The sequence below is a fragment of the Argentina silus genome (genome assembly GCF_951799395.1).
Source record: "Argentina silus genome assembly, chromosome: 21".
In the NCBI taxonomy this organism is placed as follows: domain Eukaryota; kingdom Metazoa; phylum Chordata; class Actinopteri; order Argentiniformes; family Argentinidae; genus Argentina; species Argentina silus.
Genome location: NC_139675.1, coordinates 12,786,834 through 12,810,833, shown reverse-complemented (window position 1 = coordinate 12,810,833; position 24,000 = coordinate 12,786,834). Strand labels below are relative to the sequence as shown.

Below are 24,000 nucleotides of genomic sequence, written 5' to 3'. Positions count from 1 at the left end.
GGGATGGAAAAGAGAGAGAGAGAGAGAGAGAGAGAGATAGCGGGATGGAGAGATCGATAGAGGGAAGAGTGGAGAAATGGGAAAGATGGGATGGGAGAGGAGATGGAGACGGAGACAGAGGTTTAACACTAGGAGCCCCAGGCCCTCATTACTAACCAAAGTACCCAGAGGGAGGTCTAGAGATGTCCATTTGTTGACGTTAATCGAAACAGTCTCATCATTGAATATGATTATTACCGTGCACAAGATAATGCACTGGTTGTGTTTAGTCAGAACTTCAAGAATCATTAGAACACCACATTTTGTATTTTGTTATTGTTATTGATGGACATAATTGTCACATTGGGCCCGTGGACTGTAGTGATAAGGAGAAAGAGGAACAGAAGGATATGTAGACAGAGAGAGGAGACCTATACATTCGTCACGGGAAGTCTCCTATAACTGTTCAACCTCCGTTTTTAGTTTTTTTCAAATCCAGACCAAGGAAATTGTACTCTTTTGCCACCCACAAGCACTCAATGGTGCCTATCAAGTTTTAAACTGCCAAAGTGAGACATCCTGACAAAGCTTCCTTTTAAAGATGAGGGATGACGGTGAGTTAGGGACGGGGGGCAGGACGGGGTGGGGGTTAAAACCCCCTCCAGGGAGTAGGAGGGGCAGAGTCACCGTTTGGAGCTGTTGAAGGGAGCACAATGACACAGGGTATCAGATGAGCCTGTTTGACAAATGGATTTCCCGCTGTAATTGTGACAAGTGCAAGCACCCTTATCTGAGCACGGCAACGGAGCACGATGGACCCTGCTAATAGTTAAAACTGCTAAACTGGTTCATGAACATAAACGGTTTTGATGTGAAATTAGGCTGAGTGACAAACCTCATGATTCTGTTGTAATCGTACTCTATAGAAGAGAGTAGGTTTGAATGGGGAGACGAGGGATGGTTTTACAATACAGGCCAGTTGTAAACACACGCGATTCCTGCATAGTACAGTAGTATCAGTAATCCAACAAAGGAAAAAGGAAAAAGTGTTTCAGAGTCCTGTTTGAAAGGCCTCATTTGATCTACATCTGGGATGAGCTGCCCTGTGGGCATTCAGAGAGAGAGAGAGAGAGAGAGACATAGAGAGAGGGGGAGAGAGAGAGAGAGAAAGATACCCAGAGTTCAGCCAGGAGAGGTTGGAGATTCGTTGCCCCACATCCACCCCAATTCTGGCAGTTATCACTGAACACTCCAAGTGTCGGTTAAGCCATCTAATTGGTGCAATTCAACAACAATGTGAACACTGGTTCAGAGTCTGGTCACTGTGCTGCACATTCTTCCAAAACATGCTGTACATTCTTTCATAACATCATACATTCTTCAGTAACATTCTTCCATTACATTCTACCAGTCTTGAATTATGAGTATAATGCAGAGCATTAAGAGTTTTAATATTTCTTTATTGTACACTTAAGGATGGTTACAAAAGGTAGAATGGAGCAAATCAGCTGTATAGACCAGACAAAAATAAATAAATAAATAAATTAAACACTATAAAGTACACTTTGAGTACAACCACCCCCCTACCCCCACCCCCACCCCCACCCTCCTCTACTAACATATACACACAACTCCTCTGTAGTCCCACTTCTCCTCAAACAGCGGGAGATCCTTCACCACCATTAAATAACCAATTTAGTCTTAAAGTCCAGTCTAATTTGTCACAGCCCAGACCGCCCTCCATCTTGCGTTTCCTACTTAAAAAGATTGGCATCCTCGCCTGACCAAGAACAACATTTACCAGCTGACATTTTATTTGTGTGTGCTGTACCGATACCTACAATGAAAACCAGAAGTGTTAAACCCCTCTCTGACGACTGCCAAGAATATTGACTGCAAACTATAAGCCTTGCACACTCCACAAAACAATGAACAACTCTCTCTCTCTCTGGACATCCATCTTATTACAAAAAACAAAAGCATTTACCACAATGACGTCCTCTACTGCATGCCACCGGTGCTTTCTGTGAACTGTGTTGTGTAAACTGCTCTCCACGCTGGCCTCACACAGACACAGAGAGAGAGAGATAATGAGACAGATAGGAGACAGAGAGAGAGAGAAAAATATCACGTCTCTTTGCATCACAGATAGAACTTTAGTAGTGGGGGTAGAACAATTTCGAAATGATGCTGATCTTCAATGACGGATAGAAACTCTGGCCCAGTTCAATAACGAGATATGATCTGTTTCATGCCTCGGCAATACACGAGGGAATGTTAGGAAATCGTTAGTGGAGGCAAAGAGGAACCAGCGGCCTAATCTTGGACTAAAGTTCAACGTTTACTGTCCGATGTACTTGGATACAGGGGGAGGGTATGACCATGGACATCTTACTCGCAAGCTCTCCTCTTGGAGAACGCAATAGAACATGATAGAACACAATAGAACACAATAGAACACAATAGCAGTTGAGATGGTGCAGGTATAATCTAGTATGGAGGAAGGGGACATACTGAACAGTATGTAGGGACATCTGTGGACCAGCGAAATGAACAGAGGTTGAGTGGGAGATATTTCGCAGAGTTTTATTTCCTCACGTTGTTTATATGGATCAGCACATTTAGTCACGGTTCTCACAGTGCTCCGAGCCATCGTAGTGGGACAGCATGGAACAGTTATGATAAAATGTTGACCACTCAGAAAAATTATTCATAAGTAGATCAAACTCTCACACACACACACACAGACGCACACCCACACTCTCACACACACGGATCATCAAAAATAAATCCATAACCTGTTCTGACATACCTGGGCATGAAGGTAGAGCTTATGTATATATATATAAAAAAGACCCTTTGAACTGAGTCCGCTGTCCTGAATTTACTCTCGCCAATAAAACCACACACAAATCTTCGATCCAGGGTCTTAAATCAAGTCGGACACTGATCAAAGGGGGGCTGTGAATCTCAGATGGCACATCCTGCATTCCTGCCTAAACGCATTCACATGCTACACTCCCGAAGTGTGCCGACCATTTGTCGACCTCTTACCCACTTCAGGTCTTTAAACCTTTTCAATTCTAATTGGAAGTGAATTTATTTGACTGCTTGCTCACAACAACGGAGCCCAGTTGGAGCTTATTCCAGATTACTGACATTGGCCATTTGGCATGATACTGTCTGCAAAACCCAAGATGTGGCTAGATTAGGGTGCAGAATCGTTTTTTAACAGACTTTCCAGGGCTGAAGGTGGTGGATTGTTTTGCTTTTTTACTGGAAAAAAACATATATAAAACACGTAAATGGTCACAATTACATTTGTTAAAAAAGAATTGCAGTCGATTGTTTACATATGATTCTACATGTCGATTCTTTCAACATTCATGGACTCATGGATAATTCAAATTCCGATGGACGAGCAATTGAGCAGGGTGACTATATAAAGTCAATGTCAGAGACCTTCATCCACAGGTTGGCTTGCCTGTAAGGAATACCAACGAGAAGTCTTGTTTGTATTAGAGAGCACAAATGAGATGCGTGCTGTAACTTAATAATTCTTTGATAATTACTCACAAACACATTCATTTGGCCGTACTCTTTGTGCTCTTTCCTGAAAGGCAAAACATTGTGTGTGTGTGTGTATGTGTTTATATCAAACACATCTAATCCTCTCAGATGTACTCATACATTTTAAAACGGTGCAGCAGTTTGGCATCGGTAAGCGTCGAGAGGCCCGGGCCAAGCCGAGGCTGAAACAGATGGTCTGTGTTTGAGCGAGCGAGAGAAGAGAGAGAAGGGAACCGTGATGATCACCAGCGAGCGAGGAAGGCAGTAAACCCAACAGGTGTAAATGGGATTGGGATGACGGAGATTCTGATATGGAGGGCAATATCAATATCAGACCCCAGAAAATACGAGATCCTCCCCCTGTATCTGTACAGGTGCAAAACCCGGACATCCATCTCCTCACGCCTGGCCTATGCTGAGCTGAAACGCCTTAACGCCACCGGTCCATCGATCTCACTGGATAGGAGGCGGCGTAAACATTACAGCTGCTGAATGTGTCCAGTAAACGACCCATACATGGTGTATCCAGGTAAACATAATCAATTAACAAGACGACTCAAACCTAGATTTAAAAACATAACATGCGTCTGAGCGGTGTCTGGTTTATACCACAGCAGGGCATCAGACCTGACAGAGAGAGACAACAGACAGCTTCTAGGTCTTCTCCTCCTCAGACCCAAAGAAAGCTGTGATGAAAGCACACTATGCTGTCATGGAGGGAGGGTGGAGGTGGAGGTGGGGGGGGGGGGTTTAGTCAGATGAAGGCTGTTAGTCGTAAACACATTGGATTTTCAATAATAAAAGGGGATTTATCTTTATCTCATAATGCTGTCTCTAAGACCGCCTGAACCCTTCTCACAAACCAGATGCAGCATTGTTGGCCTATCGACCTTCGGAGGTGTGGTATCGTAAACGTGTCTCTCTGAGCCATTCTTGGGATGTGGAGAGACAGCAAAACAAAGATCACTGGAGGCAGAGGTTAACGTGGAGGATTTGGCACATCAGCACCCCTCCATTTTCAGCTCATCAACAACCAGCCAGTCAATGATAAGAAAAACTCCAGCTTTTTGCCATTTGTCATTGCTCAGTTTGCCCTGCCCAACGCATGTATCAAATGATTTATGATTGCCTGACCTAAAAATGAAACAAAAGAGCTGGGGAGATCAAAGAGGGGCTATTGTTCACCCTGCCATTATTGTGTGTGTGTGTGTGTGTGTGTGTGGGTGGGTGTGTGTGTATGTGTTCGCCCTGGCATTAATGTGTGTGTGTGTGTGTGTGTGTGTGTTGTATGCCCTGGCATGTGTAGTGTTTCATTGTTGCTGTCATGCCTCTGTAATGAAGCACCCATGTGTGCCAGCCTCCGTTTTTCCAGGTACGGTACTTGCAGTGAAGTGAAATAAAATGAGGACATATCCATCTCTGTTTTCTTTTTTCCATCCATCTTTCTATCCATCGCAGACCGCCTCGCCGCTGCGGAGCCTCCTCCGTACAATAAATAACGGGCGCCCGTCAACCCGAGTTAGGCCAAGAAATGTTTGATTTCGACGATAAACCGGACGGACGGACGGACGGTCGTGTAAATCAAACGGCCACTTTGATGCGATCACGTCCTTCTGCATTTTACTACAGATCTGTCAGCGGACGGTTGGCCCAGTCTGGACATCGTGCCTGTCTGCGCCCCGCCGCCTTGTAACCAATGTCTTATTTTTAAGTTTAAAAAACGTCTTTGGAGATAAAGGCAGTCATATTCATCTGCTCTACGGTGGAGAGTGGGAGTGGGGGGGGTAAGGAGTGGGAACGGTGGAGAGTGGGAGAGGAGGTAAGGACTGGAAACATAGGCTTTTATAGGCGGTTAGGGTTAGGGTTAAAGTTAGGGTTAGAGTTAGGGTTAGGGTTAGGATTAGGGTTAGGGTTAAAGTTAGGGTTTGGGTTAGGATTAGGGTTAGGGTGAAAGTTAGGGTTAGGGTTAGGGTCTTGGACAAAGGGAACACTGTGCAGGTAAATAGAGGGCTTACAAACTCTAAGACCAAACAATAAAGCAATCATAGTAAATAGGAGAATAGTGTATTCTCAGTAGTACACAATGCAACTGTGGCTAGATGTGAGTCGCTTTTTCCATGAGATCCCAACCACATAATCACTCAAATATACGATCGCAGTCCTGTGTCAAAAACATAATATCAAATGCTTGTTCTTGATTTAGCTATGAGTTTGCACTTTTAAGACGCCAATTCTCTTGATTCCGTTGTACCAAACAAACTAAATGGAGTATGCTGTATCTAACCCAGACCTGCTTCATAGTACATCACACTGGCCCTTTTAGTAACTAAACAAGAGGTGATCCTTCACATCACAACGACAGAACCAATGTCTATGACAGACGTGTAATAACTCATTCCAATGAGTTATTACACGTCTATTACACGGCTCTTGGTATTTTCCATTAAACATTAATCCAACAGTTGAACAACCAGAGGGGTCACAGTGACAGACAGAAGGCAGCGGCTCGTCCAGGCAGGGCTCCAGGAGCGGAGGAGAAGTTGGCAGAGTGGAGGAGCGAGCCGTCTGTTTGGATAACCTCTGAAATAAAAAATGTCTCTCTTCTTGGACTCGGACACAATGAGTCGTTTACGCTGATTGAAATGATTCGACAATACTGCAAGAAAAATGGATTATGTCAAAATAATGCTGAGGCAAGGAGAAGAAGAGGTAATGGAAAATGTGAGCTTTCGCTCATTACAAGGATGATAAAACCCTCAATCTCAACTTATCCTAATGGCTGCCACTATTACCACAGTATTACCACTGCTGCCCACACTTATCTAACACTCTCCAAACAAACAGGACAATACAGTAAATTATAAGTCATAACATTTGAGAATCAACGGGTATATAATATGAATGGAAATGACCATTAAACAGCAGAACACATCCCAGATTGTGCTTTTAAGACTTTGTTATAACAGTAATTGTCTGCACATTTTCTACACGCGTAACAATGAGTCCATCACATAGACTCTTTGTAACATCAATTATGGCGAAATGAGTTTTCCCCCACATTGTACAGTACATGTAAAACAAAGACCTATGGACAAAGACGAGAAGATGTTGAGGGAGTGTCTGACCACATGTTCCCTGTGGTTACTTCTGACAGGCGACAGAATGACTAAGGGGGACTCCGACTGAACCAGGAGTCACTGACATGTCTTTGTTCAGGCCAACACCATGTTTTTTTCAGATGAGCTCACAGGTGACTGTGTCAACAGTATCTACAGTGTAGGCCTATGACTGTCACACACACCCACCCACATGCACACACACATGCACACACACACACACACACACACATGCAGATACACACACACATGCAGACACACACACATGCAGAGACACACGCATAGATACACACACACACACACACACACACACACACACACACACACACACACACACACACACACACACACACACACACACTCCAGGGCTGACCCAAACCATACTGTGTTGACTCACTTTATTTTTCACTTGGTCCGTTCCAGCAAACTACAGTGATGTAACCAGGCCGGCACAGTTCAGCTCAGCTCAGCTCAGCTCAGCTCAGCTCAGCTCTGACTCTGCAGGGTGAAAAGGCCACTGGAAACTCATTCTCCACACATCAGCCTATCTAACTAGCGTCGAGTCTGCCGGGTCTCGCGTGGCGCTGGCCAATACGGGCACAACATAAAAGACTTCCATTGAATCATCAAGTGGTCTTTAGTCTATTGGCACCTACTGCAGACTACATAGGCAAGTACAGAACTGTCAATGGGAACCACACATTTATCTTTCTGCAGACACATTTAGGAAAGTGTGGAGAGCCAGAGTCTTGTTGCTTGCTGCTTCATTAACAGGTCGTGCTGGGTGCCTGTGTGTGGCCTGCATCTCACAGGGAAACAAGCTACTCACCGTCCAACTGCTCTTTCCAGGAAGACCTAAAGTCGCCTCTCTCTCTTTCTCGCTCTCTCTCTCTCTCTCTCTCTCTCTCTCTCTCTCTCTCTCTTCTCTCTCTCTCTCTCTCTCTCTCTCTCTCTCTCTCTCTCTCATCCCCTATCTATGTTTCTCCCCCCCCCTCCCTCCCTCCTTCTTTCCTTCCTTCTCTTATGGTGCTATTCTTTCCTGTATCTATCTAGGAGTGGAGTACACTGAGTAGATAACCGAAAAAGATAATTAGATAAACGAAAAAGAACAGCCAATATTTGAGAGTACAGATCCCCACTCCAAAACACAGGTAGTGCTAGGGTCATTATTTTCGATCGAAAGCACATGTTGGAATAACTAAATGACGTCTGGACAGTTGTTGGACAGAAAGCATAACTTTGTTAACCGCAGAGTTAAGGGGCTTGGTTGGTATTCAATAATTATTGCAGGTTTTTCCCTTTGTTCTGTCACGAGAAGTGAGAAAATGATTTATAGCGTCGCTCAGCACCTGAAACGAGGAGGCTATAAAATATCCATAAAATAAAGTGCAAATGATCGCAAATAGCTCGCAGTATGCTTTTCTAATTGCTTCTTCTCTGTAAGAAGTCTAGTCCGTTTAGAGTGGAATGATCATAGCATACCAGCGTTGGGCTAGATGTCTACATGAACCCAGTGTGTGTGTGTGTGTGTGTGTGTGTGTGTGTGTGTGTGTGTGTGTGTGTGTGTGTGTGTGCATGTGTGTGTGTGTGTGTGTGTGTGTGTGTGTGTGTGTGTGTGTGTGTGTGCGTGCGTGCGTGCGTGTGTGTGTGTGTGTGTGTGTGTGCGTGCTGCCCATGGAATGTGCCACCTTTTTGCTGAGAGAGGTGTTTATAGTCTGGAGGTCAATGGCATCGAGGGAAACCTCACCAAAACCCTGCTTTATTACCAACCAACATATCTTTACCAGCTGGAGGTAATATAGAACAGTATATGGGCAGCTCTCAACTCTGTATTTAGTTTGGAACTTATTCAACTCAGGGCAATAGAAATGATGGTGCACAGTTCAGTCGGAAACCCATCCAAATGTTGGAATCATTAGCAGACTTTCCAAATGAAACAGTAACAGGTACGATCTGCCACGCCTGAGGTTGGATTCCTCCTTCCAAAAGCATTGATTGGTCAAAGGCGACACTACGTCTAAGTCTTAGGTTGGCGATGCCATTGCGTGACATTGGCCGTCGCCTTCCGCGACACAAAGACAGTGAATCAAGGACACCTATGATGTTGCACTACAACAACTACAACCTGTATTCTCCTCTCTGAAGGACAACTGTATTTTTATCTGTATTGTACTCTAGTATACTCCATTTGCTCCATTTGCTCTATTTGCTCCAGGTTTGCATTGTAAACTGGGTCTTCGATCAAGATATATATTTGATGTTACATTACAAATAACCTCGTCCCCAGGGTATTGCACACAGCGCCTTAGTGGGAGTGAATTTACAGAGTAAAGTATTTGTCATTATTTGATTTCAGCAAATCACAGACTGCGAGCAAATCACAGACACCACGTGTGGTGCCCAGGTGCTGGGGGGAGGTGTTGTGGGAGATGATTCTCCCAGTCCTTGTGCCGTCAACGAAGGCCGCGTTTGATGCGTTGGTCCACCAGACCTTCATAGGATTTGGGCAGAAGTGTTTGGGAATAAGTTAACATTACAAATAATAGGTCTAATAGATTAACTTCTCTTCTGTGCAGGTCTGGTGTATATTATTTGCTCCATGTCTGTGGGCCTTTTGAACGCTTACAGAGATGATCAATAACAATAAAAATAATAATATGGATGTTTCCCAAGCAGCATGCCTGCTCACATTACGCACTGTGCTGATCAGGGCAATCCTGGAAAACACATTTCACTTTGACATAGAAAACCTTAATGAGGAACAAGCATTCTCATTCTGAAATGCTCAGGAAAGTATTGATGGTGTTTCAACATGATTGGACATCTGGTGAGCACATTTGCACAAAAGGTCAAGTTTTTGAAATGTCCCATAATCCGCAAAAGAGTTTTAAATAACAGAGGGAAAATTCAAGGGAAGAAAATTCGAGTGTGGAACGCAGCAGAAAGTAAAGCTTCCTGATCAAAGGAGGAGGCTACTGCAGTACTCCTGTACATAACACCTTCATTATAGGTGCAATGCGCTGCCATCATGAGAAGCTAGGCCGATATCATGTCAAAAAAGGTTGCGAGACAATAAAGAATGGAAAGATAGTCCCACTAAATCATGTCATTAGTGCTGGAGGTGAACATATGAATAGGGTTCATCTTCACTTTCACAGCTAATGTATTGTATCCTTTAGGCAATAGGATGACTTTGCTTTACTGAGCTTCTAAAGACTAAGTTAGGCAGTAGGGCTACATACTACTGTTTTATATGTTTATCGATTAGGCCTACAACTAGGATGCAGTTGGTGCAACAGCTGTTGATTTAGTCCATGCAAAGTAGATAACATAACATATCATCATTGATACTGTATTTGTCATATATTTGATCTTGGTCAGAGTAAAGGCTTAAGCATATCAATATTAGCAAGTTTAAGGAGAAACATCAGCTGGAGAGCTTTGTCTGGGCCTGCTATGGTTCTAGTGCATGAGTCTTGATGGAATTAAGTCTTGATGGAGTGCTGATTTTGATGATTGATAAATATCAGATTTGGCATCAGTAACAGGACTCAAACAAGTTGTACATTATTACTGTGAAACGCTGAAGACTGGATTTGGTTTACAGAGTGGTCTTTTATGGGGCTTTCAATCGAGCAATGAAGCATTTGTTGTTGTTTCCCCGGTCCCTCTGAAGTGGTAGGAGTAATGATCCGACTGAAAGATTTCTTTCTTTGTTTTTCAATATTTGTGCTTCGTTTCGAGGGCAAACCTACAATTTAACAGCTGGAGATGCCGCTTTCAATGAGGCCATTTAGGCCGCAACTTCATGGTCATAGCAAATGAATAAATAGAAATAATCCCATTATAATTGACTTGTACATTGTGTGCTTCACTTTGGGTGTTTGGTCATATTTGTGGTCTTGGAATAGAATAAGCAATTCGTGCATTTGGGCCTACTCCTTGATACACCACACAGCCTTTGTTAGTGTTAGACACTGAATTAAACCTTTGACTATGACATACACTTTATCATCAGTGTCATCATTATCAAATAGCAACAGAGGGAAACATTTTTTCACAGATGCTTATATAGCTTTACAGTAAAAACATGTCGAATTTCATTGAGTTTAGATATTTTGAATTTCATGGTGCTTACGCAGTGAAATGTTCCAGTCTCATCAATGATGATGGAACATTTCCAGAGGCCAAAAGTCAATGCATGTGAAACCATATCATAATGCCAGTGATGATTGCTAACACATTTGTCCACTGGTCTATTTTGTATCGAACAGCTCATTTTCGCGACTGTAACTGCAAGTGCCTCTGTCTGCCATAACCTTATTATTGGTATTTAATTGGTCATCGTGTGCAGGCCTTCCATAACTGACGCCATGTTGCAAACGCTTGAACTGAACAGGCTTTTTTCTTTTATAAAAATAAATGCCACATATATGAAGCTTGCGTTCATTCAGGACACTTTAAGTCGAACAGCACAGGTGACGGACCCTCCGGTGACAGAAAGCTGATTCACACGTATGCAAAACATCCATCACATGTTCAGGGACAAGGCTTAAAAGCAGCAGAGTTATGCAACGCTCCACCATGGTTTAACAGTGTGAAGCCACTGGCTATGAGAGTAATACCGCCCCAGCCTCCACCCGCTTGGTCGCTCTGTATTTACCTACCTGTCCTGCCTGAACTTCTACAACAACGTTTGTTCAATGTTTTGTCGTGTGTACAGTGAACTTGCTTTCAATTCGAAGAATTGTCTGTGACTGGTGCAAGCACGCTCACCAAAGTTAGCTTCACAGCAAGAACAATCTATTGATAATGATTTACTGAATTGTCGCTAGTGAGACATAAACTTTTGTACTACAAAATAAAACAACAAAGGTATTGATTCACAAAACTGAATAATTAGGCCTATGTAGGCCTAATTGATAAATGAGGCCTATGTAGGCCGATCATCTTGAAACTACCTCTTATTTCCCCTACTGGACCTTTCATACTTCTAGCGCAGGTTTTTCAAATTACCCATGATTTCTTTATCAGCAGCTGATGTAATGAAGGAACGAGTCGTTTGTAATACAAAATACATTCTTTTATTCGCTCATCATTGTAAATACACACAACATTTCATCAGCGGAACAAAGTATCCACACACAGCAATATAGTTGAAGAGGGGATAATTCCTGATCCTGACACCACCTCTGCAGCCAAACATTGTCCATCAAAAGCTATTTTAGAGATTAATAGTAGATATCCATCACTCTGGCTTATATGAGATGTCCCCCAATTAAGGCGATGTCAGTTATAGAGCACTGACACAGAGCACTGACATGGGCCATTGTGCAATAACCTGGCTCATCAGATCAAGTGGTACTTCAGCAATGGCTAAACAGTAGCTTAGCCATGCTACATGCAACAACGCATTGAGCCTTCTGAAAGAGCTACACGATGGGTACATTTTCAGTTTCTCTCTCTAACCTTGCTGCTATGGCATCATGTCAATCTCACCTCGTCATTTGTGTTGTTACCTTTAAAGCATTCCTATGTTTTATTTATTATTATCTGTACATGATATACATTGATTCTTAAATACATTTTTCAATTGTTTCCAAGTTATTTACAATATAAGAGGTTATTGATGTTGTTAAAATGGTTACACAACGAGGAAGTATAAATGGTGCTCTCCAAGAACAAGAACATAAAAACAGAGGTGCACATTATTGCATGGACTATGGAGTGTACAGCTGGATATGTTTACACCAGAAATAATCTAACTTTGATATAACAATGAGCAGGTACCAACTGTACATCCAGTAAAGAAATAAAAAGGCAAACTGTTCCCATAATGTCATCAAACTGCCAGAATGTGCATCAGAAAAAGGACTAATATTCTAAAAGATGTCATTGGTACTGTATGTATTGTATTATATGTTATGTTACTGTAAAGCAAGTTCATTTTAAATATCATCAATTGGATACAGATTGAAAATGTTTTGGGAATAGGCCAATGGTTATTGGGCATATCTGCAATTATGGTAATCTTTTTTCACAAATTGTCATTTGTAAGTAGTTACTGTATAAATAGATAGAACCATGTGTTCAGTATGTCCTTGGATGCAGCCCATAGCCCCAGCGCCATGTCATATGGATGTGGTTTAGAAACCAGAGGCAGTCTGGTACTAAAGGTCTGGTACTGTATCACTTCTGAACCACTGACCCTGGAGGCCGTGGAGCTGAACGCAGCCTCCTCACCACCTACAGCACACAAACTCTCTCACACACACAACTCTAGAGTAGGTCCCACTTTTTACAGATGAACAAAGGCTTTATAACCCCCATATAAAGCCTACGTAGATGCTGCTGAGATCATTTATAAGCGGTGTCGTACTGCATAAAGGATGTTATAACAGGTCCTCACATCTGGTGCTTTGTCAAAATGTGGCATTTCCTTTTCCAGTCTGGCACAACATGTGCTTATTAATGTCATCTGAGGCATCTGCAGTATACAAAGTAGGGCTTATAAAGGGTTTATAAAGGTTACATTAAACCTTCAGTGGGACACAACTCTTCAACAGCAGATATGAACAATTTCTCTATTCAAGCCTGATGGGGAATGGGTGAACAGCTTGTGACTTAAATCAATATGATTTGTGACCCTATTCACAGTTCAATTAAAGTATGCTGTTTACTCTTTGACACGAGAGAGCTTTATGTATGACAATAAAGAAATAGAATAGTTATATATATATATATGTTCATAATCTATCCAAAATATAATGTATCATTCTAGCATTTTAGCATAAATGTTGGCTAGAATCAGATTGCTGTTGATGCTTTTGGAAACATGTTGATAGATTATTATGAATTTGTAAGCTTCCTAAATTGGTTACACTTGTATTTAGAACACGACAAACACAATTACAAAAAGTGGGATTACTATAGTGCTTGTATCGATTATCTGGGTCCATCATCCAGTCGGTGTGAGAACATAAAATATGAAGTATGTGCCGAAACAAACAAACAAAATGGCGGAGAGAACTACTAGTAAACAAAGGGAACAACACATCGGGGCCCTGCTTTGATGTAACGAATCACACCAAGGATGGCTGGAGAAGAGAAAGTTGGTCTCTCACCCCTTCGGTGAAAGATGGTTGTAGAATCGGTACTGTATGGCTTATTTTTTTTTCAGTTGGGCTTCTGCTCTACTTTAAATATGCTTAAGAGGAGGCGTGGTGGGGAATTCCCAATGGCGGTTACTGTGGTGTGCCAAACGTCCATCTCCTTCAGCGAACGACGAAAGTGAAAACGCAAGCTTTCTTAATGACGACATCCTCAGAACTACGGTTTGAATGTCACTATGAAGGTTTGAAAATAGAAATGAAAATAATACATAAGCAATGTTTCAAGGAGTTATGTGAAATATGAAGCTTAAACCCCCGTAACAAATCCCCTTTAGCTGTGATATATTTATGGTGTGTCATGGCCTCTCATGGCTCATAATCAGCTTTATAAAGCTTATCTTTGATTTAAACTAAACGATTTGAGAACCGTCAAAGCTAACGTTACACAGCCTACGCAATCTCAGAATGCTGTGGGAATGCTCTAAAAGGACCAGGAACCAAACGTTTAACGTTCCCAGAACCTTATTTGCTTGCTGGGTATCAGCCCTCAGCATTGTCCATTCTGTCTCTCTCGCTCTCACACACTCTCTCTCTCTCTCTCTCTCTCAGCTTGTCTCCTTCCTCTCTCTCCGCCACTCCCTCCGTCCAATCCAAACCGCTACGGGTTCATCTTCCTCCCAGGCAGGTAAGAGAGAACGAGAAGAACCCTCACCGCTCCTCCACCTCGGCTCACGGCCTCTCCTCTCCTCTCCCCTCCCCTCCCCTCCCCTCCTTCCCTCCCTCTCCCTCTCCCTCCCTCAGATCCTCTGGCACATGTGAAGCCTGGACTTGGAGGAGGAGGTGGCGTCCTTCCAGACCTTGCAGGAGAGCCCCTTGGCACAGTCGCAGCGCTGGAAGATCTCCAGGCCGTGGGAGCCCTTCTTTCTTTGCTTGGTGCACACCTCGCCCTGCAGCAGCACCGGCTTGCAGATCTTGGTCCAGAAATGGCGGGCGCAGCAGTAGCCGTCGGAGCAGTCCGACGAGCGCAGACATGGATCGCCCTCGTGGCCTGTCAGGGGGGAGAGAGAGAGATTGGGGGGGGGGGGGGGGGGGGGTGGGGGGGGGTAGAGGTTAGCAGTGCAGCATACAGTAGAAGGATAGGATAGGATTGGGTAGGATCGGACTTCATTGATTCTTCATTGAACATTTGGTAGAAGATATAAGGGCGATCGTCGACATACTCTATACTAGATCTGTTCTCTAGATTGTGGACTATTCTCTAGATGAGTGGAATACAATGGAATTGTGTTTCTCGCATAAGACAGTGTGGATATTCCAAAAAAAAAAAGAAAAAAAAAAAGACCACTTATCAATAAGAAACAGTCATGTTTTTGGATAATGTGCTTGTGCAATACAAACACAGAGAAAAATCCCCAACTCAAATCCCAGACTTCACAGGACAGGACATGCACAATCATTGTCCATTACATTGTTATGGCTTCCATACGAAAAGCTCAAGTGTACCCTTTCTTCTTGTTTCAATTCAAATTGCATTACAGGGGCTATGTTAGTGGACTGGAAACTGATTTGGACCTTTACAAACTATTTCCTGATTTATTAACCAAATTAACCCAACTGAGGGGAACCTGATATTCATGGCAGGGGTTTTATATTACCCTTTCAAAGGTGTAATTAGCACAACAAATATTTATTACATACGGTATTTAGTCATGCGAGTTTTCTGTGAAACAACTCTGAATGCGTAACTTCCCTCCTGCCAAAGGGCTTTTTCGACACGCAAACCAGCAGCCCTGAACCCCTGACAAAACCACCATTTCCCATTGGGGCGCGGTTCAAAATGAAGTTCCAATCAACCGCGTGGAGTATCGCCTTAAGCGAGGCCAAGCCGTAATAGTCGTGCGTAGTGCGTTTGTTATGCTCCCCGAAACCAGCACAAAGGGTTCATCCACTGCGAAAGGTCACTGCAATTGAGCTGCATTCTGAGGTGAGGGAATGAGTCAGATGTAAATATGCCTTTATTTGAAATGACCTTATTATCTATGGCAGTTTATATGTGTAACGCTGTGCCATTTTGATTTCAGCATTGTGGCTTCTGTTTCTAAGAAGCACATTTATTGCGTGTGTCATGTGGGTGTCTCATTAGGGTATGCACAACACTTACAGTATTACACACTTTATTTACTATTTACATTCCCTTGAGTCAGGTGAAATGAGTGCCAAGGGGGGGTAGTGTATGCGTTTCTTATGAGTTATGACAACGTGTCCCACTGCCAACCCTACATTCTGTGATTTCGTGTATATTAGCCAATTTGTGCTGTCAGCGAAAGTGTTTGTGTGCCTGTTTTATGTATTGTAGGTAGGGGGAACAGCAGGGCTTTTGTGGTTTCTTCCATGGCCCATGTGCTGTGACTTGGACTCGGAGGTTGTTATGTGGAGAGGGTAATTATCACAGTAGTTGACTGCCCCCCCCCCACCACCACCACCACCATACCCCCCCCCCCCAGCCAAGCCCTGTCTACAGACTAACAGCACAGGGGATTCAGCCTCTCGGATTGACGCGACCACGGTTTCGATCGATTCAGTGAAATCCTACCTTTGAGGGAATGCTTGGCTTGCGCTTTCCCGCTCTTCTTCCAGCCGTGCTCCTTGGTGGAGAGCTTGTTGTGGTCGTCCAAGGCTGAGATGTGGGGAGAGAGAACGCTCTCCGAGATGGGCATGCAGATGTCTGGAGAGGGAGAATGAAGGGAGATAAGAGTGAGAGAGAGAGAGAGGAGAGGTTTGATGTTACTAACCACTAATAATACTGGCTAGACCCGTGCAATCTTACAACCCATATCCTACCCCTTGATCATATTTATTTATTTATTTTATTAACAGGGACAACCCTCATTCCATATCCTGTCAAATACATCGGTCAATAAGTCGCAAAAGACGCCAACCCAGGTTAGAGAGATCCTATTCAACCTCAAAGTTCATCGATGTTAGTCAAAGCCAGTTGGGAGGAGAACAAGAATAACACAATGGCGGCTTGTGTTATTACATGTACCGGTATAAACCATATCCGGTATTATAATAATCAACCCTATCGCCATAACAGCTGCCCTGCGTGTACAATACTACACCAGACACATGCTGTTATCATTAATGTTCCCAGCAGCTCATCCCTCACACTGTACTGTAAAAGCCCAGAGAGACGGACGTGGCACCCAGGGCTGACCTACGGAGGTCAACCCTGCACAAACAGAACTCACACGTTAGGAGCTTTGCGTCTGAAAGCATGTGTTCAATATGGTTCGAATGTAACGGCTCCGAGCCTGTCAGCGGACCCGTCTGGACTAGATAGCGCTCTCTCTGTTCAACAGACGTCAAGCATGACGTCCTCCCACCCCCATGTGTCTGTTAAGTATGTGTGTGTGTGTGTGTTCATGACAGAGACATAAAGAGAGAAATGCAGCTCTATGGACATGCTGTAGAACGTGCCGTGCCGGGCATGGGTTCACTCTGAGGCGTTGGGGGGGGGGGGGGGGGGGGGGGGGGGTGGAATGTTCCATGTTAATTAAAGGCTAAAGAGCTTTTTTCTTCAGTGAGGTGAAATTGTGATGCGTCACTTTATAAGAGTGCCATGTACGAAACATTAGTTGGCACGGCGACGCTCGTTCCGAAATGGGAAAGAGAATGGGGTGTCGGGTCGGAGTCACGGGGGGGGGGGAAACAAAGACAAACGTACAGTTGCTGCAGCGGTTGCCGGGGCAGCACATGGCGTCTCTATGGCAACGCTTCTTCCTCCGTCGGCAGGTGAGGCACCTTGAGGGGGCTTGCTGGGGGCTGTGGCAGTAGCTGCCCACCGTACATTCCTTGTCATTGCTGCACGGGTACACCTGGGGGAGAGGAGAGAGACACATTCAGATGGTTACAAACTGACGTATCGTAGTTAGGTGAGCAGCCCCTTGACGTCTCCATCACACCCTGCTCCGGACGCTTCTCTCCCTATGGTTTATCACACGGTTTATACTGTACATTCCAGAAACTTCTAAAGTTCTTATGTGAATGACTGGGTTTTGAATCTGGGTCGCCTGGACGCCACAAGGCTTAAGCCTACTGAAGGTATTATTAATGGATATTATTAATTATCATGCTGTAGTTTCGCCACAAGACTTTGTGAGAACTCTATGCTAGAGCCGAAGGATGAATTCTGCGGGCTAACGCAGGCTTGTGGCAGAATCAAATCAAACCCAGAATCAAAATCCAGTAAGTCACATCTGACCCGCACGCCTGCTCACAGCGCTGCACCTTTTCTTTTTTCTACCCTACCCGGTTTGGCAGCGAGGGAAATATCGAAACTGCGGGTCAACGCAGGTTAACTAGCAGCGAACCTGTCACCCATAACTCGCAGTTCCATAATTGCGTCCTAAAAAAAAAAAAAAAAAAAAAAAAAAATCAGGGCCTCGTTGTAATGGCTACCAGACATTACGGAAAACATTTTTTGGTTCCACTTATACAGTCAAATAAATCCCTCTCCTCGTCTCCACTCTCTAACCATCACTTATTTCTCTGTCTCCGATGGTATTTTTATGTGACGGCTACAGAGTCCCAGTGAAATTGCTCAAGACAGTAACCAGATTAACAGTATGTTCTGTACTCCCCTGAAGCTGGAACACAGCACAGGGCTTAATGTTTCCAACAGTGGAAAACCCTGTAGACGGGACAAACACCGCTCTCTGTGCCACACAGTGTGTGTGTGTGTGTGTGTGTGTGTGTGTGTGTGTGTGTGTGTGTGTGTGTGTGTGTGTGTGTGTGTGTGTGTGGATGTGTGTGTGCGCGTGTGTGTGTGTGCGTGCGTGTATGTGTGTATGTGTATGTGTATGTGTGTGTGTGTGCACGCGTGTGTGTATGTGCGTGTGTGCGTGTGGTTTAGTGTGTGTGCTACGTGTTTTCCAACGACCAGGAGGAATAGTTTCAGATTCCAAACAATGGAACCAAGATGGAAATTGGCATTTCCCCTCACCAACCAAAACACATCAAGCTTTTGTTTGTTACTCTCTCAATCAAGCTGGTATTTATCTAAAACATCTAATGAGCAAATTAAGCAGTCATTGGTTCATGGCACCCCCAGAGATTTTCTTGGTTTTGTGATCTACTGTTTTATTTGAGTACCTAGGGGTTTATATAAATCTATCTGGCAGTCGTGGTTCTTCCAGCTCCTTATCCTTGAATCTCTCCTCTTGGGGACACTGACACTGACAGACCCATGACTGTTATTGTCCTGGGACTGTTGGGATTCCTTCTTACAGCCAGTGATTCTGCTGAACGCATTCATTATTAGGTGGACTGAGATGACCGAGGTAATACATATATATATGTATATGTAATATATATCCAGTGTGTATGCGTGTGTTTGTTGTGTGTGTGTGTATGTGTGTGTGTGTGTGCGTGTGTGTGTCATGTGTGTTTGTCATGTGCGTGCGTGCGTATGTCCATAAAAAATAGCAACCAAAGTCCACGGCTGCTAGCTAAGAGCCCAGCTCACTTTTTCCACAACAAGTGTGTACAAACCATGATGTGAGATGTTACTGGAACCGCTGTCATCACATAATGTTTTACACATGGCGCCTACAAATACACTGTCTCCCCTCCGGCTTTTTTGAGACCAACGAGTTCAAATGAAATAGTATCAAGAGTCGGTGACTTTTGATGAATCTCCCCGAAGCAGACATCAAAGGACGGAGTTTCAGTCCCGACCTAAGGTCTGGCCACTCCGACAAGTTTATCTTCCATTCCCAAATACAAGCGATCTCCCCCGAGTGACATTCTAGGAATAAACCCTTTAAAATCAACACTAGAGCATTTGAGACGTCGTTATGCTCCAGCTCTCAAACAAAACCTTAAAGCTCAACGTTCGCCCTCTCTGCTACGAGTTATCATGCATCCGTCCGGAACGCAGTACGGAGCAGAGCTCTGACATCAGACCAAATACGTTAGCCACCACTTTGTGTGATCTACACAACACCACCCCCAAATAGGCACAACAATGACAGAAAACATGGCCGCAAGCTGCAATGTTTATGTGAACACTCTCCAGTGTAGATTGATATATAACAAAAACGCATGTTTGGTTACATTCGGTTGGTACCGTGCTGACAGATCAGCACCAGAATTGACCACGACATTGAATAATAAACATGTAAATACTTTTGCAACATGACTGCCCTCGAAACCAAGGTCTCCTACTCTGCTAAACCACTCAGTGAAAGCCAAGGCTTCAACTCTCGGAACTCACACGTGTTCAGGTCTCAGGAAACGTACTAATCTGCCCCCGGGAAACACAAACGCGGTTCCAAACCACCTCCTTTACATTTTTATTTGTTTTATTTAACCTTCATTTACCCAGGTTAGTCTCATTGAGATTGTTTTTTTAAACCGAGACACAAAGATCAGTAGTAATCAGAGCATTACAACCACACATAAGGAACCGAGCTTTTGGGATTAAGATTCACTGTGAAAGAGTCACATCACCCATAACAGGCCATAGTTTCTAAATCAAATGTACACCACATGTTCAAACAGACTCTTTGAAAAAAAAAAAAAGAGCATCTCAATATCCTTCGAACATTAAAAACTGTTATTTAATATCCATGTGCTTAAGAAATTGAACAAGATTAGATGGATCCAGCCTGAGCCATATGGAGTTTGTCACATTGAAAACACATGGAGAAACGAATAGAGGCGCCCAGTGATGCTACTAAACCAGGACATGAATAGAATGAGAATGAGTAAAATGGAGTAAAATGGAGTAAAATGAGACTTGTTGGATGCCACATGTATCCATGGGAGATATCAAACTTCTATGGTTTACCTCTCTCTTGATCTTATAGCACTCTTTAATCCTGTCCGATCTTGGAGAATCGCCGAACTAGTTATGTAGCAAAGCAAGTGAAATGCTATAAGGGTACTTCACCCACACAAGACCAGTTTTGTACTCAAAGAACAGATGCACAGAGTGGCACGGTAGGTTCGTCATTCACAGAGTTATTTGAGAAGGTAACAGCAGGTATAGCTAGAAGCAATTCCCAATCAAATGTGGAAAGATTGTTTGACTCACTTTGGGGGTTTGGAGGGTTATATTTGACTCTGTGCGCTAACTTTACAAACAGGCTAGCCACGTCACACTTCAGAGCTCTATGTTGAAGGAAAAATGTCATACGTACGTGGGAAATCGTTTTAAGGAGGAGTTTAAAAAATAGAAAGTATCACCCAAAACATACATACTTTGACTTAAATGCCAATTTTCTGATTTAAATCATTGGGCAATAACATTGTGCAGCACCAGGATGTCATATATCAGCTAAAATATGTCAAAATGACTCGTGTGGCCGTTTAAGTATGTCTACAGGGGCACAATAACGCCATGAATTTCAATCACTGTGCTTATTAAGGTTCATTTAGGCATCACCATAGACAATCTACCGGCACTAAGAAAAGAAAAGAGGAAAAGAAAAGCCTTTTAACCGCACAATGCTGAAAAAGAAAAAGAGTTCATCCAACAAAGCAGTTGGAGTGTCGTTTCCTAATGGGAGAAAAAAAGCCTGTTATCTTGTGAATATGAAGACAAATCGGCATGGCCCTACAGATCCTTAGGATTGATTACAGTGTACAGTAAAGGAGGGGGGGGGGGGGGGGGTGCTGCGATGCTGTCGCCTCCCGTCTCCCGTCTCCCTCCCCCCGCACTCCCCCTCCCTCCCACGCCTCCCCCCTCCTCCTTCACCTTTTCCATCACGTCTCCCTCGTTTCACAGGCAGGCAGGCCCTTTGAAACCCAACGACACAAGAGCCACAGAAATTGTAGAAGACGACCAGGGCTTATCTCCCCGTGTTTTAAAACGCCTCATTCACAAACTTCTGAAGGAGAACGGCCGACGCGGTTTGTTTCGTTCCGGATGTATCTCATCGATCTTAGATCTCCTCTCTGCCCACTTTAGCGCCCACGTTCATTTTTCTCTCTCTCTCTCTCTCTCTCTCACTCCCCTATTTAGTCCCTAGACGTCCCTTCTCACATAAAAGCGGAGGCTGCTCATTCTATCCCCTTGAAGGAAGGGAAGTGGGTAGTGGGTTGGGTTCTCTGGGCTCCTCAGCCTCTCTGGGTTATGCTGGCTAGACGATAAAGACATAGACAGACGGAGACAGAGACAGATGAGGGAAGGAGAGAGAGAGATGAGGGAGGGAGAGAGAGAGAGATGAGGGAAGCCCCCGCCCCCCGCCCCCCGCCCCCTGGCCCCAAAACCCTGTCTCGTGCTACTCTCGTGCTGGTAAAGTGGAGAGGCTTTGAAGGTGGCTAATGTGCAGGATTCGGCTGGAGCCATCACCCAGGGACACACCAGGCTTTGAACCTCAGCTTCAGTCTGTATTTTTCGTATTTTTACACAGTAGATATCACAACGTATGTCGGTTGTGAGTTCCTCAAGAAAGTCTGGGCAAGGCAGCCAAGTCAGCGACTTCAGTGCGACTGTGATACATACAATATGCTACAGCGTATCGTCTAAAGCCTACTTGCCTACTGTCAACATCTTCAAAAGCACTGGTTTGAGAGGTCGCCCCTCTAGTCATTGAAGCAGCTAAAATAACATGAAAAGGGTGTCATAACATTCACACTAAAGCTTCAGTCACTGACACATGCATGCACACACACACACACACAAACACACACACACAGCTTCTTAGAGCTTAGAGGGTGATTGAACTTGACCTTGGGCAATCAGGCAGGAAACCTGAAACTGTGAATGGTGTTAATAAGCATCAGCCAGGTCTTTACAGGGTAAAATAAACTGTCACTGGGTAAACAAACCTCATATGCCTTCAAAGACACAAACAGTATCCTAGTATTAAGTAACATAGGATAGCGTAAAGCGCTAGTCATGTCTAGGAGCACAACCTCGGTTTCTTTCATCACTCAAAACACATGTGTGTGTATGTGTCCTTTGAGGAGTTTACATGTAGGTCCTGAGGCCTGCGACTCTTCTGACAGAGTCTCCATAGACCTTAAGCCCGTCTAATACACGAGGTATGAAAAGAGAGAGGCGTTTGGCCCTCCAGCAGCGATCAAAAGTGGAGCACGTTTTGACCCAGTCCGGGGTCCATTGAAGTCTGTGAGGTGTAAGGTGTTAAACCCAACTCAAAGTACGACGCCCGCAGAACTGTGCTAGTCTGCATGTCCCGTTATGACCCGGCACAGTCAGTTTATCATCTTAGAAGTTCCGCAGACATGTGTCACAATGGGCCACACACTGCAGTTTGAATGTTTGAAGCTTTAGCCTGTGTGAGAGGGTGAAGGCGGTGAGGGTCTGTCTACCGCAGGTCTATGAGGTGTTAGCCCGGGGAGGGAGTGAGGGAATGACGGGGGGGTCCTGGGTCTTGAACTCATTAACAGGTCCCGTTACAGAGAGAGGTGAACTGGAATCCCCTCAGGACATTGCTCTGCTCTGCTCGGCCTGGTCTGGTCTGGTCTGGGTCTGGCCCAGTTATGGCTCCCATGTGGGTCCAGGGGCCCCTGCCTCTCTCTCTCTCTCTCTCTCTCTCTCTCTCTCTCTCTCTCTCTCTCACTCGCTGGCTGGTGGGGGCGAGAGACAGGGGGAGACCTGGGGCTGCCTGGAGGCAGAGACGCGGCTAGCTAGCTGCTAACAAGCAGTCACACCTCCGCCTGCTTTCTTTCACCCTCTCAGCTCGTTAGGATCTTTAAACAGTTACTTAACCCCATGGAGGGGGGGGGGGTGGCGTAGGTAAAAGGGGATGGGGGAGGAGAGTGGGGAAAGTGGGGAAATGGCTGTATTTATTTTAACAGGAGAGCGTAAGCGATTCTGTCCTGCTTGTTAAAATAATATCTGCGTTGAATTAAATTAAACCGACTAGTTAAAACTGCATGGGCTGGGCAGGCTCGCTGATACGAAACAGCCATTTGGGGTTGGGCCATACTGTATGCAAGCCGCCACTTCCTCTTGTGGGTTCAGGGGTTACGGCGGTGACTGTGTGAGCTCGTCGCTTGCCGCTCCCTGCCCATACCATTCCAGTCTGGACCGGTTTGCTTACAAGGAACCCAGTTGCCCACCCACGAGGATAAGGCTTTCCACAAAACACTTCTTTTGGGTTAGTTTGGTTTCACTCAAGTCAATTTGATGTGAGTGGGAGGAGAAAGTTACACACAACACAGCTTGACATAATTGTGATGATTGAATC

General features: G+C 44.4%; 1 protein-coding gene across 1 annotated transcript in view; it reads right to left on the bottom strand.

Annotated features, from left to right (window-relative positions):
- Positions 1–14,574: 14,574 nt before the first annotated feature.
- dkk2 (dickkopf WNT signaling pathway inhibitor 2) overlaps positions 14,575–24,000 on the bottom strand; it is a gene marked incomplete at both ends in the record, with an annotated part of 13,586 nt that continues 4,160 nt past the window's right edge. The window contains 3 exons of the mRNA XM_083692888.1: positions 14,575–14,825; positions 16,371–16,502; positions 17,505–17,655. Coding sequence (XP_083549014.1) covers positions 14,575–14,825; positions 16,371–16,502; positions 17,505–17,655 — 534 coding nt within the window. The remainder of the gene's footprint in view (positions 14,826–16,370; positions 16,503–17,504; positions 17,656–24,000) is intronic.